Genomic DNA, 19,795 nt, shown 5'->3' with positions numbered 1-19,795 from the left:
AACTTTCAATGGGTAAGCAAGCAAAATAGTTATTGGTAAATTCACGAAATCACAAAATATGTGTAATTTTAAGATGGTTGTGGAAATTGTAAGGTTCAGATGAAAATATTGGTGCTTATATTAGCAAATAATTCAACAAACCATCCCCAATCATATCTCAAAGAATAAAGTCCCTGTCTTAAAGGGTATTTGTCGTTTTCAAAACATTTATCAAAGAAACGTTATTATTAATTTGTAATGCACTATCAAACCTAAATATCATACACAATTATATCTTAAGGGAAATATTTTGAATTTAAAACAAAAGTGAAATCTGTGTTCAATCTGCTAGTTCTATTTTGAAGTGGATCAAGTTCGCGTTATACAACCGCGTGTGCTAAATCAGCATTACACCACCAACACAGGCAACACACACAAAGATCAGCAAAATCTATTTGGCCCCCTCTCAAGTGCTTTCAGGCGGTGAAAGCATAACTAAATAGAATTATTTCAAAACGCCATATATTTTACGGTCATATCTAGCTAATTTGTTTGTTGGGGATGGGGTGTTAGGGGTGTGGGGAGTTGGGGTATTTTTTTAGTGGGTCGGCTATATGTTTCTCTGTTTCGTTATTTCTATTACTTGAGTTTCTATGTCAAGCTCTGATTATTCACAAGATCTCGAGAGATTGCCTATATCAAACGCCTTTTGCATATAATTGTCTAAAAACACTTATTCTTGTTTTCCCCATGCAGATAATAGTTCGATGGCACCGCAACAATGTTTAGTTCATTTTTGTTGTTTGTTTTTTAAAACTCTATAGCATGGGTAACCATAAGTCTGTTATTTAGAATAGTCTGTAAACAAAAATCATTAGTTGGTAGTTTCGTCCTGATTTGCTGATATGCTGCTGTTGTAAATGAAAAGCCTGAATTAATTTCTCTAACGGCTTGATATTTTGTAAAAGAGGTCGTTCAGAACTGGTGCTAATTTTGGATGTTGGAAATGGTCTTTTTATTAAGACATTACAAGCTGGAATATAAACATTCTTGAAGAAGCCATATCTGCGTTTTGTCAAATAAATGCGAAGAATGTGTGGTTTCATTGAGCATATATGATTCTGAAGGCAATTTAAGTGCTTTAATGATCTGGTATTTTTGTAAAGGAGTCGCTCGGAACTGGGGCAGTTTGGATAGTGATCCGAATTTGAGTTCCAGATTTCTGGCGATCAAACATTTGACCTTTCAAGCAGTAGCTGATTTCAGACGTGAATGTCTCTCTTTTTCTATATCACCGGCTTGTTTGTTATGTTATGTTTTGTTTCTTCTTGCAAACAGCTACATGTAGATACAAATAAGGATCATAAATATTGTCTGCGTGTCTGTCTGTCTGTGGCTGCTCGTGTTCAAATTAGACAAGTGCAAATTTGAATTAAGCCTTGATGATTCCAATAACCTTTAAATGGCTGTATTAAAGTTTCGATGGATGATTTGGATTTTGAGCAAGATGTTTTATCTTTATGAGTTTACATACATCATAAATATTTTCATGTACTTAATACTAAAATGTTTGACCGCAATGTCTCTTTGGTGTGCAGTCGTTCCTGTAAGTCTCAAACGAATTATAAAGGATTTATTATTTTGTAATTGGTACTAGGAGGAATATATTAGATTAAAATAATTGTTGTAATTCTGTCCACGTGTAGAATTTAAATTTCTATCGGATATGTATACCTTAAGAATGTGGCAATATTTCTCTAGCATACAGTTTTTATCATAATGTTTATGTTTGGTTATCATTTTACTTGCATTTCTTAAAATACATACATACATACATACATACATACATACATACATACATACATACATACATACATGGGCATATTATCAATTAACTTTAAATTATTTTGAGGAAACTATACGAGCACACGAGACTTAAGAATCGGAACAATATGAGTGACTTTAATTTAATTTAGCAATTATTATTTGACTGCGTACGCCCATTAAACTACATTACATTTATTCAGCGGACTCTCAAAAAAGCTAGTATGTTTCCTAATTACGAACCATTTTTCTGACTTCTCAAGTAGTGATCTCTCTTTCCGTCTGAAAATGAAAAATTTAATAGATTTTCTTGATTTTGTAACTCATAATTAAGGCAAAAATTAGAACTGTTCTTAAAACAATGTGTTCATCAGGCAGTGCATATCGGAAATGCGTGTTCTGTTCCGTTCTGTGTGGTTCATATGTGATGTTTGTTGCAGTAGTAAATCTGGTCTTATTCATATTCTTCACATACGACTATTTAAGTCTGATCTTACTCGTAAGACTTAATTCTTCACATACGACTATTTAAGTCTGATCTTAATCGTAAGACTTAATTCTTCACATACAGCTATTTAAGTCTGATCTTATTCGTAAGACTTAATTCTTCACATACGGCTATTTAAGTCTGATCTTAGTCGTAAGACTTAATTCTTCACATACAGCTATTTAAGTCTGATCTTAGTCGTAAGACTTAATTCTTCACATACGGCTATTTAAGTCTGATCTTAGTCGTAGGACTTAATTCTTCGCAGTCCTGACATGGAACGTTCACTAAGATCGTACGTCGCTGGTATTGCAAGGATCAGTTTCAACAGTGTCTATGCTTATATCTGGGTTTTTATCTATTATTTTAACACAATGAGAACATTTTAATCTAGTCGAGTGACATTTTAGGACCCAAACGATATCTAAACGAACTAGCAAATACTTATCAGTTTGATTCCATTAATAGTATGTTTTCATCATTTGTGTATTATTGTCTCAAATAAGCCCTTTCTATCCATTTGTCTGCCTTTTGTGAGAGTAAGTAGTGGCCGCTATTTCAAATACATTTTAGCACTGGTCCCAATTACCTTGCAATTAAAAGATTATTGAAATAAACCATTATTGTTAATATAAGGCACAAAAGTCAAAATCTTGTTACAGCTGAACACCTTAAAATTTTATTAATTCTTTTATCACCCAGCCAGATATTCGGCTATCAGCTCCAAGCAAAAGTATTTACATCACTTTTAGTCTTCTGTTTTTGTAGGCGATTACTTTATCTTTGGCTGCTGTTATTATTGACAAATTTTGCCAAAATTCCAAATTACAATTTTTGTTTCCATCGAAAGTTTTAAAAGACAATTTCTCTATACACATTCATTGCCATCAATTTTGTAAGGTCATGGCCTTGATACGTCATGTCCATGTATCTCTTGTTATTTATAGAGGTGCCAAGAAAAGCAGTTTCATGTTATATGAACGAACTGGCGATTTTAGAGGTCAAACACATGTGTGCTTGTCTGGTTTAAGATTATATTTTTGCTTACAGTCTTTACGAGTGTCTGCTCATTTTTCCCTCTGTTTTACTCGTTTTTGGAAATTTATCTAGAGAGTGGTTTTATGTAAAATCTGTTCGTTCATATTCTACATCCCTTGCCATTAAAGTAATATCTTATTCAGTATAGGTTCCTTGTTTGGGTTAAACATCGTGAGTTCTGCATTTTTTCACACGATGCGTGGAGGGTGAGGGGGACAATTCTGAAGAGGATGATTAAAAAAGAAAAATCTTTGCCGTATAAATCATTTGTACTAACTCAGTTTCTCCATTCTCTGACAAGTTTAAACATGTATAAAGCCGAAAGCGTTTTAGTGCTTCTTTATGTAAAAATAATTCTTACAAGGTATGTTGTGATTGCACATAAAAATTAACGATTTGCGATTTGACCATGAAATAACCGACTGAAGATCAGATTCAGTGCATTGACCGAAACAACCAGGTAAGTTCGCGCAATCTGCTATCATATCAGTGGCTAGGGACCGACCATTTCATTTTTGTGAGGTGGGGAGAGAAGCTTGTGATATTTTTAGGTGGACAAGATTGTCTAGCTCACAACAGATTGAAACAAATACGCTTGCTCTGATATACAGAGAAAAAAAAATAGAAAAAGAACTTTTTCTAATGACCATATTAATTGAAACCAATATATCCCGAGATAAATGAAAAACAAATACTGACTGTACGTTTCATCGGCACTACCCGTGCGTTTTCAATCAAACTAAATAGTACGTTTCTAACAGTGCAATAACTTTGTTATTCTTGTGCTTTTCAATACATGGCACTGTTGTCCTGATAAGTGACAACAATGAAAAATGTTCCTTAATCGTGCAGAGATTTTTTTAAAAAAAAAATATTATTTATAAGTATAGTAACAAGAATGTATTATAATTATTTCAGAAATTACACATATGACTTAATACGATCACTTGCCACTTTCTGACCTTTGGATACATATATTATATTTAATGTACGTTTATGGTAGACCAATTCCCATCTAGTCTAAATTTGAATGTAAAAAATTCATGCCAACAGTTCTCCTATTTAATGTTATGCTATCTTCATCCTACACCTAAAAATGAACATGAAAATATTTAATTACATACTTCTAGACATGAAATCTCCAAATATTTTAATGGAACAATTGCCGGTAAAACGTAATATGAGATTGAAATATGGTGTTTTTCTGAGCTTCAACCAGCAGCTTTTTTAACTAGAGATAAAGAAACGGAATATTTAAATATATTTAAACTCGTGACTACATTCCTTATTTTGGCCTAAACTTGTGTCCTGTACTATAATTGACAGTGAAATTATGTGATGTACCATATTTGACTGACAAATTGTGTGCTGTATTATACTGGACTGTCAAAATGTGAATTGTACTATATTTCACTGTCAAATTTTATGCTGTACAATATTTGACTGTTAAAGTGTGTGTTGTGCTATATTTGACAACCAGATTATGTGATGTACTATATTTAACTGTCAAATTGTGTACTGTGCTATAGCTGACTGTCAGATTAAACCCATAGTGAAGAAAGTATCAAGTCTCTTTTATTAAATACAATTTCTTAATGTAGTAATGCATCAGACGTACAAAGGTGGTTACAAAATATTGAAATTCTAAAGAAGAACAAGAAGGATTTTCTTTGGTTTCTAATTTTTCTTTTGTCTTTTCATTTTCATTGGAGACATGGTGTATACATAACGTTAAGGGGTTTGTGGGGTTTAAGGCCATTTTCAGCATATGATAGGATATACATGACAGCCAGTATATTCGATGGAGGAGGAACCGGCAAGACCCCGGAAATAGCCACCGACCCACGGGATATCGCTAGGGTATATGGCTTCGGTATGTTTTCACCAAAAGATTTGAAAAGAAATACTCAACAACAGCAAAAATAACAAAGCTTGGTCCTTGATCTTTACTTTTTTAAAAATATTTTTGATATTTATTTGTTGCTGTCAAATGTTGATTGCTTTCTTTACTGTGAACCGACATATATTGTGAGTAGGTACGTACCTACATAGCTGATGTATAAGCAGGTAGGTCGGTCGTCCGATGAGTGGTCAAATAAAGTAGATGTGTGAGCGAAAGAGTGATAATGTATACACATTACTATCTATCGCTCTGTCTACCTATCTCTTCCACGACGGATGAACCTAAAACCTTCTGAATTTGCCACCTTAGTAAACAATAGTAACTAATTACTGTTAATTGCATACTTGTAACTAGCATACAATTAACGAGCAAGTACGTTAATTTACTCGTGTGATTCCTAGCTAATCCACTAATGTACCTATTTAATGATTGGTGTGCTTTCAAATTATCCTACTCAGCAGCTAAATAACCACGATTAAGCATTCGACTTACTAACAAACTATCAAACTAACAAATTAACCAAACAATTAACGAATAACTAATTAATCGTCAATATATCAATCAATCCGTTCAATTTTCGTACAGTAGTTTGTCTGTCTGTCTTTTGGTCTATTTCATTTTAATTTAATTATCTCCTACTTCATGGTTACCATTTATAACTTGCGGAATGGAACACTGTAGGATAGGGCTTTTCGTCTCAAACAAGAGTATCAACAACATTGAATGGTATATTTTAAAAAAACATTGTACAAAAAGTTACTCAGATTCAGCTATAATACCCTCCACTGATATGACGCAAAAGATTTCTTTTCTACTTACTTTAAACCAATCAACCGTAAAGTTTTCCAGGTCTTGTGGCATTGTACGTTTGATCATCATCCCTGTGTAAAACACAAGCAATTGATTTTCAATAACTACTGTATTTAATGTACAGTGAAAACGCTCTCTTATTGTAGCTCCACCCTAGAGGTGATTTTCAATAACTTGAAATGCTGTTAGGAAGGTTATGTTTCTACACCGTAATGTTTTTACCCAATGAAATTCAATTTGACTCTTCGCCTCGAATAACATGTCAACCGGCCAATCATAGCCCATGTTTTGGGAATTGTAATTATCGAGTTCCCACGCAGTCCTCTAGCAGGCTATATAGGAATTGATTCGACGCGGGAACAGAAGCAGATACGGATTCGATGACAGTGATTAAACGCGTTTTATTGTAACACGGTTTCATTTTCATTTTAGGAATTTGAAAAGAAAAATCACAAATAGAGGACTCTAAAACCAAGAAAAAGAAATGAAATGAAAACTTCAGTTTTCGAATAGCAAGAGAAAAACAAATTTATTATCCGAAAATACTGAGAGATTTTTTCGAGAAAACAGTGGAAATCAAGAACATTTCAGGATGAAGACGGATGTAATATTTCTGTGTGCTGTTTTCTGCGTTTCGGTAGCACAAGCCTTTCCTTTTGTTCCTGACAATGCCGAAGTATTGAGACAGGTATGTGAATTATAAATAATTCTTTTTGGACCTAGTATTCACTATAATGTTTTAATCTTTTGATTTCAATCTTTCTATTTACCTCAGATTTATGTTTTTGAAGATATCCGGATTTCTTTTTTTACGTGACAAGTTTGCCGAGTATTCAGCATAAATATCAATTTTTCAACATCAGGACAAAAAAGGAGGGGGAAAATTAAAATAATTTGCTATTTAGGAAAAAGTTAAACAAATTATTTTCCTTTTCGTATCATTTTGGGTGTCTTGCTATCATTTATGATGAACTAATTTGATTTTTAATGTTATAAATCCATCACGGACATTGTTTCAAACCACGTGTCATTGTAACGATGCTTGATTCACAAGATTTGCAAAATGACATGTAATCTAAAAAGTTATAGTCTCATTACATTTGCGGGAATAAACTTACAATTCTATTATTTCTTGCAAACTGAACAAAGTGCTATTCTAACACGGCTCTCATTCTAAAGCACGTGGTCATGTACCTTTTCTCTGTTATTTTAATTTTTATTATTTTGGTTGATTACTCGACATCGAATCTGTTACATGGTATATTTTGTTAGTTTTGATAGTGGAGTCCGAAAAACAGAAATGCCGACATGGTGATATAAGACATATTGAAATTCTTTACTATCTGTATCAGAGCCAATCAGCTGAACGATTCACGTTAGCTCTGTTAGCAGTGTTAGACATTTAATCCAAGGGTAGATAGTTCGATATCCGAGTTGGCTGCCTCTCTGTGTCTTTGGGATGTGCACTAAGTTCACCTTTTCTCGACATAATATAGCTTCTAATGTGTTAAATATACCGTTAAAACATTATACGATGAACGATCTTTTCCATTTGTTACGACAAATGTAAAACAAATCAAGGTCTTGTTTTAATATTTGCGACGAGTATGCATAGTTTATCGTTAAGCTATTATTATTATTATTATTATTATTATTATTATTATTATTATAAACATAAAAGGACTGTTACAAGACAAGAATAATTTGATCAGCAGGCAAAAAAGTCAAGGATTGAAAATTTCTTGATGACTAAGATATTAAACATCTCTTTTTAACCTAAAAGCCAAAGGCTTTGATCCGGACTGTTTATATAATAGCAGTTAGCTCATCATAGTGCATTCATCCGTTTTGTTTCCTTCTGTTTATTAGATTCATCTTGACTAGTGGCAATGAAAATTCATTCTACAAAAACTTTACGCTGTAATATTTCATTCCAATATCTGTATCAGTCCTAATTGAAAATCGATTCCACCGGACAATCAAAAGGTCATACAATGTTTGCCTTCTTGAACATCCTTTGAATACCAATTAAGTAGTTAGGTTCAACCTCAAGTAAAATGATGGTCATACTACAGCGGGGGTCAGACATACGGCAAAATCATTGGACAACATATACAGAACATATGCTTGCCATAAAGAAAGACATCAGTAAAACCGATACATGTATATATGGTCTCGACTCCAAGGGCGCTCCTTGTTGAGCTCGTTGAGGGTCGAGTCGAATTTGGGTAACTAAAAGCCTCCGATTGAAAACGGGACCAATCATTAGACGCGTAATCTGTTTTCGTTTAATTGTCTGGCTTGACCGACAGCAATTAGTCGCACAACTATCCTAGTCAAGCTAGAGTGAAAACTGAAGTTAGCTCAAAAGTTATAGGAATCATAATTCAAAATGTAAAATATTATAGATTTTCTCTCGCAATTTCCATAACTAATCACCATATAAAATATACCAAATTTCAAAAACCGATTTTCATACGATTCAGGTAATACTTTTCATTTGATTTGTCATCAAGTAAAGGTATCATAGAAGATGTTATTGCTGTTGTTGTTGTTGCTGCTTTTTTATGGGTTTAAAACTGTTTTTCAGCACAAGATATGCTATACATGGCGCCAGCATAACTGAATAACTGAATGGCCGATTGGTCTAAAGCGCTCACCGTTCTGGATCACTGCCATCTCACCTCTGTCTGCGTGGGTTCGAGTCCAAGGTTCGGCTAGCGTGGGTATGTGGGAAAGCCTGCCAGTAGCTAGGTTCTCGTGGGTCGGTGGTTCTTCCCAGGGTTTTGTAGGGTTCTTCCTCCACCAGTTATACTGGCCGCCATGTATAGCATATCATGTGCTGAAAAATGGCGTTAGACCCTAGAACAACAATAGCAACATTAGCTGAACCGCTCTGGTGGCCTAGTGGTTAGAGCGTCCGCCTCGGATGCCTGAGGTCGCGGGTTTTAACCTCGGCCGAGTCATACCAAAAACTTGCAAAAATGAAACAAACAGCTGCCTCGCTTGGCGCTAATGTTAGGACTGGTCGGTCTGGTGTCAGGATAATGTGACTGGATGGGACATCATGCTACATGCCTGCGGCATGATGCCCCAGTGCTGGACATCACTATAAATTGTCACACTGCAGATTTCGTAGCAATATGACTGAAAACTTGTTAAATCTATCTAAATCACACACACACACACACACACACACACACACACACACACACACATTAGCCGAGCCCGAGACTCTAACCATCGCAGGCAAAATGATTATGGAACATTGAATAAACGATACTATTTTTGTACACAGGATGCAAGTCTCGATGTATTTAGTTTCCTTTTAAAAACTTGTGTCATAGCCTGCAGACCAAACATGATAAAGTTTATTCATTAATATGTGTAGTTCCAGTTTTAGTTATTAGTTATATTGCGACCCAATGTCCTTAAACCAAGTAATAGAAAAGAGTGAAAACCAAAGAGTTTTGTAACATTCAACAAATAATTTATTTCTTTAGAATACAAAGTTAAAAATTTAAAGAAATGTACAGTATTGCGAATTAAAACCCAAATATTTTTTTAAAGTTCTACAGCCAGATCTATTGAATCAAAGTCTAATTAAATTGCAGTGGTATTCCAAATAAGATCAATGCTGAATGTGTTGATGTGCCTGTAGTCTCGAATGTGGTAATGTGCCAATGGTCTGAAGTGCAATGATGTGCTAATATATTTTTAAGGAATCACAATGATGTAATACAAAAATGTTCTTGTCTGAAATCACTGTATTTCCAGAATAATGTTCTAGTCCAAGAATATTATTGAAAAGCACTTTGTATTTCCAGTGAATAATAATCTGAGACAAGTACGTTCTAATTATGGTTGATTGACGAGATGGAACCATTAAATGACGTCATGTGCCGTAGACAATCAGAACTTTTACCACACAAATTCTAAATATGTATGTATTATTGTCTATATTGCATTTTAATGCAGCCATGATTGGTCTATGATAACCAACATATATTTTTTCTTTCTTATTTCTGTTCTTAATGACCATGTAATTCAATTTTTCTGTGAAGCATAAAATTAACTTCACATCGTGTGTGTTGGGAGATATTTCTTCCAGGACAACCCTCTAACAAATTAGATGACCGGCGCCTTCGCCTCAAGGCTGAAAATTATCCAATATTGCGGCAGTCGATGCTGGAAGAGTATTTTTTATTTGTTTCGTAGTGATAACTTTTAATGTGATAAGAACATTCATTCCCCTTTCCTTTAACAAAAACGTTTTAAGCGCAAAGTCCCTTCATTAATGAAAAGTGATCATGGAACTTTTTACTTTAAATAAATTATGATAAAAACTTTTTCTGTCAAAAGTTTGACAATGTTGTAGATGCATTTTGTTGAAAAATCTCATTTCTACCTGATGCCAGACAGGTATATGAGAACCAGTGCTTGTAGTTCTTTTTCTTGAGCCTGGAAATCGTTTAAGATATGGACTATTTGCTTTTTTAAAAGCGAAGCTCAAGACCGCCAGCTTTTGAACTGATCTTTTTTGTCCAACCCTCTAATCCACTCTGTTATCTTCTGTTATGGAGACAACGTGTTTGCATTTCTTACTTGGCTGCATTTGTTTCATATGTTCTGTGCATTTCATACGCGTTGTACAATAATTTGTCTTTTTCTCATGAAATGATTCATTGACTCTTCTCATGTAATGCATCGATTCAAATTTACTAAATGTTGGACAAATCCGATCCTATGCAAATTCAGTGATTGTACGTTGTTTTTATTATGGTATCAAGATGACGAAGTTGTATTTTTTTTGGGGGGGGAGCGTATACTGTGGAGAGTTTATTTACATATATTCAGCTTTCTAAAACTGACGTACTGGCCTGGTGAGTTGCGATGTTACCATGACTGTTAGAGTTAGTTTGACACTGTACGCATTTTCCACAATATTGACAAAATTCAACTTCCGTCAAACATAAGAGATATATAGTATTTTTAAGGTTTACGATGTTCCGGAATGTTACATGATCTTTCAAACAGTATTGTGAAATACTTCTAACTTTCCTTGTTATCTCATTAAAACTATTTGGGTTTCATCATCAAAAGGATTCTTTGCATTGTACGTCAATTGTTCGATCCACTGCAGTTGAAAATAAAACGCTAAGCAGCAAATCAAACAGGAAATTTGCCAATTAGTGCTAACACCTGTGAACTTCCCGCTTTTGTTCAACTTTTTGATCATATTAAAGAACCCTTATAAAGACATTTTTAAATTTCTTTTCGATTTTCTACTTCAGTTTATCACCAAAGTTCCATAAGAACCAGAGTATCTGCTTGGATAGAGACCAATATTCTATTTTGTGATCGGGTAGTTGCTGTAATAAAATTTGATTCTGCTAAAAAAAAGTTAAAGTTTAACACACCTATGACTGTCAGACTATAGCGGCGTTGCTAAGAAACCATTCACAACGAAATGTTTCCTTTAGAGATATTAAGATACAGCTATTTATATCCAAAATATCGATATTTTCAAGACGATATACCATATCGATATTTTCATGACGATATAATATATCGATATTTTCATGAAGCTGTTTTATATAAAATACTTCGCATCGCAATCAGCGAATAGCAGTACAGACAATTCAACCTCAGAATATAAAATAATTATACAATGTTATCAATTCATTGGCACCTTAAATTGAACGAAAATTGAACAATTTTAAAATGTTTATATCAAGCTTTCGTTCATATTAAAGCTAGTGCTTATAATAAAATGCTCTTAGAATATATATATATATATATATATATATATATATATATATATATATATATATATATATATATATATATATATATATATATATATATATATATAGTATCGCGATATCCGTGGCAATAAACACTTCTAATTTCCCTAACTTGGGTGGAATATCAAATGTAATCTGGTCAACATGAACTTTGTCCCTGGTCCATAAATATCACTGAAATGAAGAACTGACCAATGGCCAGTTTCCCTTGCGTATGAAAAAAGATGTCAAGTTTAGTTTTAGCTCTTATTGAACCATTTGCTTATTCATTTGTAAGTCAGTTAACAATTGTTGTTGCCGACCCACCCACCCCTACCCACCCATCCCACACATTCACCTTCTCTCCGTGCTGACATGCAGTCAGATTTTATTCGAACGTTTACCTCCTCACTGTGTGGGACAGGTACAACTAACTTGATTGAATAATTAACTGGGTTATTTCTATATACATAAGTAATTTCTGCTCCCGCCTCCCATGAGTGCTAATGATATGATTAAAGTCATTGATAATCTTTAACCGCTCCGGTGGCCTAGTGGTTAGAGCGTCTGTCTTGGATGCGGGAGGTCGAGGGTTCGATCCCCAGCCAAGTCATGCCAAAGACTTACAAAAATGGTACTAACAGCTGCCTCGCTTGGCACTCGGCATTAAGAGGTCAGTGTTAGGACTGGTCGGACTGGTGTCAGGATAATGTGGCTGGGTGGGACATCATGCTACATGTCTGCGGCATGATGCCCCAGTGCTAGACATCACTATAAACTGCCACACTGCAGACCTCGTAGCGATATGACTGAAACATTATTAAAGCTACGTTCAAAATCCAAATCACACGCACACACATTTATGTATAAGGACCATAAAATATAACCCTGAGACGGTTTTCGTAAAACATGGAAATATCTCCAACCATGTGCACGTCTCTTATTGTTCGAATCGAGGCACAACTTTTAGTAAATATAACGAAATCTGTATATGACCACAAAATAGACAGAATGACAGCAATTAAATGAGATACAAGAATTTCAATGACACGTCAGGAAGACATTTACAGAATAGCTAATGCATCTTGCAATACACAAAAGTACTTAGTTAATTGAACTTTATTTATGTACCTCATCGGAGGCAAATAAAACAAGAGATTGTTGTTGTTGTTGTTGTTGTTGTAGGGTTTAACGCCATTTTTCAGCACACGATAGGCTATACATGGCGGCCAGCATTAATGGTGGAGGAAGAACCCGGGAAAACCCCGGAAAGAACCACCGACCCACGAGAAGCTACTGGCAAGCTTTCTCACATACCCACATTAGCTGAATCAGAGACTCGAACCAACGCAGACAGAGGTGAGATGACAATGATCCGTAACGGAGGGTGCTTTAGACCATTCGGCCACTAAAACAAGAGAAAGGAAAGTAAAAGTGCTGGGACCTTGCTGCTGTGAGATCACTCTCACTATAACAAGTGATGTGCATCGCCACAAATATTTTTTCATGAACATTACGATGAGACAGACGGCTAGATGGAAGGCATATTAGTATCTCTCATTATGTAGTTTAAAAAAAAAATCAGCCGAATAAGACCTTTTCTTTTCTTAATTCGATGTTCTCCTCCCCATTTACTATTAAGCCTATGATCAGCTACAGAAATGTAATAAAACCAAACAGTTTCATTTTTGTAACATATATTCAAGAGGCTAACTTTCATGATAAGGACATGAAATTCACAGTGTAAATGGAATACAGTTTTACCTCAGAAAGAATTCAGTGTGCTGTGATAAATTATTCACGTTTCATTTGAAGGTCAATATCACAGTTTCTACTTTGTTATCAACACATACTAACAGATTATTGAACATTTCCGCGTAATAGCTTCAGAATGCGATTTACGACAGCGGAGGCAACGGGAAATGTATTACTATCTATTGACTACCGGAATATATTGAACAACTCAATAAGATAATGACACATATACATATTTAGGATTGCTCTCTCTCTCTCTCTCTCTCTCTCTCTCATCATTGTCATCGTCAATGAATACCATCCACCCATCCATCCATCCATCCATCCATCCGTACATACACACACACATATACAAAAATGCATACATACATACATACATACATTAGGTTATCACTCTAAGTCTTAATTTAAGTAACGGATACATACATACATACATACATACATACATTAGGTTATCACTCTAAGTCTTAATTTAAGTAACGGAAAGAAGTGATACAAGCAACTTATGTAAAACCAACAAACAATTCATTTTTCATAGTTACAAAGGAAACTTTATTTTAAAAAAAAAAACACTTACTGTTCTTTAAATTAAATCCCAAATAATCCTAAATGTCCCATCAGATGTCCAAAAATAAGGAATGTTCCGAATTAATACCAATATTCTTGACTATCGCAATGTATCACATTGATGCAATCGAGAATTTCTTTGAGTGAGTTCATAATAATTACAAAATAGTGTATTAGTCAAATAGTCAATGAGCTCTTAGTAGCTCCAATGAACAATTTAAATATACAATTACTCTCGAATTATAACTGAATAAAAATTTCATATGATATCCACCCTTACCAAAAAAATTCACCAGCTGCTTCTTAATAATAGGTACTGGCAGTTCAGTAATAACCTTGACCTTATTCTCCACAAGTTGAACTTGGCCTTGTTCCACAATGCGACACAACGACATAAAAACTCGGTTTTACCTAAATTTTCATCAATGAGTCGATGAAAACTTTCCGAATTGTTTCCAAGTGTTCTTTCTAGGTATCGTTGAAACTGATGACATCAACTATGTAGGCGTCACAGTTATCTTGACAAAACCTTTGCATGTTTATTAAACGCTGGAAGGTTGACGGAAATGTTTGGATAATAAATGGAATTATTTTATGCTAATAAAGTCTATCTGGAGTTGCAACTGTCAAAGTTTCGTTTTCTCCTTCCATGAGTGGAATTTACCAGAATCCTTTTTAAAGGTCAAATTTGTTAGCGTATTTCGCACTTCCAATTTTGTCCATGCAATCATCTATTCTCGATATTGAAAATGAATCTATTTTTGGTGACACTATTGACTGTTCTATGGTCAGTACACATGCAGAATGTATTATCTGATTTAGGCACAATAATACATGATGAATACCTATTTCTTTTACTTGGTTCTATAAAATCAAATAATTTCTTATCAGATATTCATGTGTGAGAAGATTCGTCCTGTAAGGATCTACAATCTCCACGTAAAGATAGACTGTATATGCTCGTGCTGCAGCATCAGGAAAAAAGTGCTTATATTCACTTAATAGCTGTTTTAGCTCTCTTTTCCTGTGATTGTAGATGTGAACGTTTCTAGTCCAGATTGATCAATATTTCTGAATTCCGAAGATTGGTTGAATCACAGTCAACACAGTCATGTTGTATTCCATCGTTTACCTACTCACTGTGTGGGACAGGTACAACTAACATGATTTAATAATTAACTGGGTTATTACAATCTACAGACTCCACTAACAAATGTTTATGACTAAGTTATTTCTGCACCCTCCTCCTATAAGTGTTAATGATATGATCTAAGTCATTTATAATCTTTTAAATTGAATAAGGACCATCAAATATAACCCTGACACGGTTCTGAGGTATGGGCAAGAGAGCCAGAATCTTATCACCAGACTGAAAAATCCTTATGTATTTCTCTCCTAAATTAATTTCAGTTTTGACTAAGTAGAGTCAAGACTCAGTACTTCTTCTACTGCTCAAGCACGTGACAACTTATACTTGAAATCAGAGGCATAGTCAAGAAGATTAATCTTGAAATTTTCGTTTCAAAGAAATTTCTCCTTTAGTAACGTCAATGGTCCATGGACAGTATGGCCAAAAACCTAGTTCGAAACGACTTAAAGCCACTGTTTCCTGAACTGGTTTTCTAACAGCAAACACAACAAATGAAAACAATCATCCCAATCTTATCATGCATCAAAGCATATATGACCGAATCATATTCTTCAAAGTATGAAGAAATCTTTCCAAAGCAAATTGACATTCAGTGTGATAGGAAGATAAATGAAACTGTTGGATGCTTAGTACACGCAGAACGTGCTGGAAAATTCCAGACATGATATTTCACCCTTGATCAGAAAAGATAGATTTTGGAAGGTCAACAAGTGTTATAAAAAAGAGTTATCCAAGCTTTGGCAGTGGTTTTAGTTTTCATATGTTTCAAAGAAATTGCCTCTGGCAATCTTGTGAACGCACACACTATGGTCAAGAGACCGACAAAATATACAATCATTCTGCTAAATGGTTCGTCATAGGCTAAAAAGATTCTATCTGACCCTTGAGAATCTTCTGATTCGGGTTTCCTACCATTTGACAAATGTGACAAGATCTACAGTAGTTAGAAACATCACGTGTAAGTTTCGTGCAATACAAAATATCAAAGAACATGTGATAAGTCATACTGACCAATACATGACCATCCAATGGAGTTCCATGGGCTAGGCTAAGCATTTCCTGTCGATATGAACTCCGAACGACAACTTGATAGCTTACTTACAACTCGTCATGAGCGGTACCTTAGTTGGTATTTGTTTTCTCATTAGAAATCCATTTCTCACACACACGAAAACTGGGACTTCTGTGGCTTCAGTTTCAATAATAGTCTACTGTACCTGTTAGACAAAAAGTGTTACAAACTGACACAGTGGAGAGGAAAATTAACAAAGCTGCACTCTGTTCCCGGATATAGAACACTCTCATTAGAAGAAGACTTCTCGGACAAGTGCAAAGTACCTGATAATAAAATACTCTAAGAAGGCCCCTAATAATAAAAGACGCTAAGAAGCCCCTGCGTCAATTAATATTTTAACAGAGATACGCTTCGTAGAATCATCAATAAGCGAGATAGAACCTTTTGACACTAATGGTTCATGATTCTCCACAATAGAATCAGACGTGGTTTTTTGCCCCAACAAATGTATTGTTTTCAATACAAGACCTTGACTATGACCGCTTGGAAATAAAATCACGTGGAATAGCTCTGTCTTTATTATGTTGATTATTTTTCAACCTGGAGCAACCAGAAGTGTCATGCTTTTTCTTCTTACAATAAGTGCGCATGGGATGAGATGATGTTTTCTGATCAGTGTTGTCACAAATTTGATTTGTAAAATGTGTGCCACATTGAGATTTGGAAATACTCGTATGAGACTGTGGTGATTTTCTTACCGTAAAAGAAAACGCTAAGTGGACGACTTACTGACAAACGAAACTTTGTGATTTGAGGAATAATCACCAGCTGTAAGATCTGCATCTTCAAAACGTTCTACCTTTTGCTCATCAAAGTAAGTGATGACATCGCAATGGCAGCAGTTCTTGAAGTCTTCAATAAATATGTGTTTTCTGCGGTTATCGTAATCTTTATTAACCTTCTCAGTTGAGCACCACCTATCGAATAGTTATTCGTTTTCCCTTGTAAAATTCGACATAGGTTTGTTCAATTTGTTTCCTACAATTCTTAAACCTTTATTAATAATTTCCTATCAAAACCAGACACAGACTTATAAATCAAACCAAAAGCACTAATATGAAAACTTTCCTTTCCCACAAAATATTAAATCAAAATATTATTATTTCTTGATGTGTTAAAATACTTTCACTTCAGAAAGACCATAATGTCCAGAACGTTCATACAACTCTTCCTTTTTGATACTCTCCAACTCATCCTTGGAATGATTTGTAACATTGTTCTTGACATTGTATAACACCGCGACTGCTTGTAAGTTTCACTAAAGATTTCTTAAATGTGTCTTGACATTGTATAACACCGCGAATGCTTGTAAGTTTCGCTAAAGATTTCTTAAATGTGTGAAATTTTAACCTTTATTGTGGACAATCAAACAAAGTTAATTTAAATTTTAAGGAAAATGTTTAATATCTCTGAAATATTTTAAAGAAATTCAGATCGCGGACGAGACCCCAATTTATGTTACGATAAAGAAGCGATACCAGCAGTGCCTGATTTAGGACAAATGAGGTCCTGTGCTAATTAAGTTATGAGGCCCCTTACTTTGAAAAACATTTGAAAAATTCATCCTAATTTTTTTTTTGCCAGGAAGATTGGGCCCCCCTGGCAAACGGGGCCATGTACTTAAGCACACCTAAGCACAATGGTAAATCCGGTACTGGATACCAGCAATTTAAGTAAAATTAACAAACAATTTATTTCTGTATGGTACGAATTGAAAATATGAGACACTTCCAGTAGTGTAAAATAAATGAAAATAAGTTTAAATGTCATATCAAAAGTCAAAAATATGCAATGTTCTGAATTAATTCCAATAGTCTTGATTGTATTGATGTAACGCAATGCTGCAATCGAGACTGTTATCGAATGAGTTCACAATAATTAAAAATAGTATGTTAGCCCAATAGTCAATGAACACTTAGTAATTCCAATAATAAGTTTAATTTAAAAAAAGTACTCTCGAATGATATCTGAACACAGGTGAAATTCTGATCACAAAGGATTCATACGAACTGATCTAAAACAAGAATGAATTATTTGTTTATAAAATCCCTATTTAGTCACATTTTTACTTCACCTATAATGTAACAGACTGTGAAGATTTCCGACGGAAAAACCTAGTGTAACTGTAAACATGTTTGACCTTGAAATCATGTTACGTAATCAAGTCTGTTTCTAGAATGTTCTGAACTAAAATGTTATGCACAAATTTTACTTACAACTTACAATCATGGACAAAAGTTAGCCATGTAAATATACTGTTCACGAATGACCATTATCTTAAACTACAACCTTCAGACATGGACAGAAGTTAGGTAAACAATATAGATATACATAACATTTAGGTTCTTACTATATGTTTTAATTATGTCACGTATATATCAAGATTTTGATATTATGTCACCTTAATTATTTCATGTTTTATGACCTGGTTCGCGCGTTCAATAAAATGCTCATAATTTCTACTCAGATTGATATTTTGTTGCATATGATACTTAAGGCAATATCAATAGTTTTATCGGATGTAGTGGAAAGGATGCAAATTCACTTTTTATTTTAAAATGTAACATAAAGATTGAAAAACTCCTCAGAGTTTAAAAAATCCTCAAAATTACATCAGCAAAAAAAAGGCACGACTCCTTGAAGAGTTTATAATTTCACTTTAATCCCTTAAAAGTAAAACAAATCAGTTTACCAACCAAACATTGAGAAATATAATGAGAACTCTCACTCTGAGAAAGAGTATTTGAGATGCTTAGTTAAGCTGGGGCCTTGCCAGATTCAGGAAGCATTTCCGCTTCCCAACCTACGATTAAGCTAGCGGTTCAGCTGAATAACCTACGTATCAGCTAGCAATGCAGCTTAATAACTTACGTATCAGCTAGCATTTCAATTTAATAACCTACGTATCAGCCAGCAATTCAGCTCAATAACCTACGTGTCAGCTAGCATTTCAATTTAATAACCTATGTATCAGCTAGCATTTCAACTTACCGTCCTATTTTCATCTTTAGTTTTAATGACATTTTTCCAAACTCTGGTAATCTTCATTCTTTTCCTGGGAGTGATTATAAAATGTAAAATGTTATTTTGATTAAGCCTGTGTTTTGGGTAAACAAAACATTCGGGCATTAAAAAAATGCTAGCATAAAAATGTCATTTTTTAAGGTAAAGTTGGTAACTATATTTAATTTGCAAACGGTGAGTTTCGTATGTATCTACGTAATGTTACGTTGCACCACGACAGCGGTAAGCATATAGTGTTACTCTTTCCTCCCGTCTATTCGTCGATCCTTCACATTTTGGTCAAGTTGTGCGTTCAGGTCTGTTTTGAGTAACTGTAGCGGGACACCCATGTTTCAAACACACATACACACAAAACACACACAAAGAGATATGCTCATACATACATTCATGCATACAT

The 19,795-nt window shown here is 34.4% G+C and overlaps 1 protein-coding gene across 1 annotated transcript in view; it reads left to right on the top strand.

Annotated features, from left to right (window-relative positions):
• Window positions 1-6,383: 6,383 nt before the first annotated feature.
• The window catches only part of LOC149791579 (uncharacterized), a 37,265-nt gene continuing 23,853 nt past the window's right edge, over window positions 6,384-19,795 (top strand). Inside the window, exon 1 of the mRNA XM_089970139.1 lies at window positions 6,384-6,729. Within this exon, the coding sequence (XP_089826265.1) occupies window positions 6,634-6,729 (96 nt within the window). The 5' untranslated portion in view covers window positions 6,384-6,633. The remainder of the gene's footprint in view (window positions 6,730-19,795) is intronic.

The sequence above is a fragment of the Sinohyriopsis cumingii genome, chromosome 9 (genome assembly GCF_028554795.1).
Source record: "Sinohyriopsis cumingii isolate HCF-2022 chromosome 9, ASM2855479v2, whole genome shotgun sequence".
Classification (NCBI taxonomy): domain Eukaryota; kingdom Metazoa; phylum Mollusca; class Bivalvia; order Unionida; family Unionidae; genus Sinohyriopsis; species Sinohyriopsis cumingii.
This window is presented reverse-complemented; position numbering and strand designations above follow the sequence as displayed.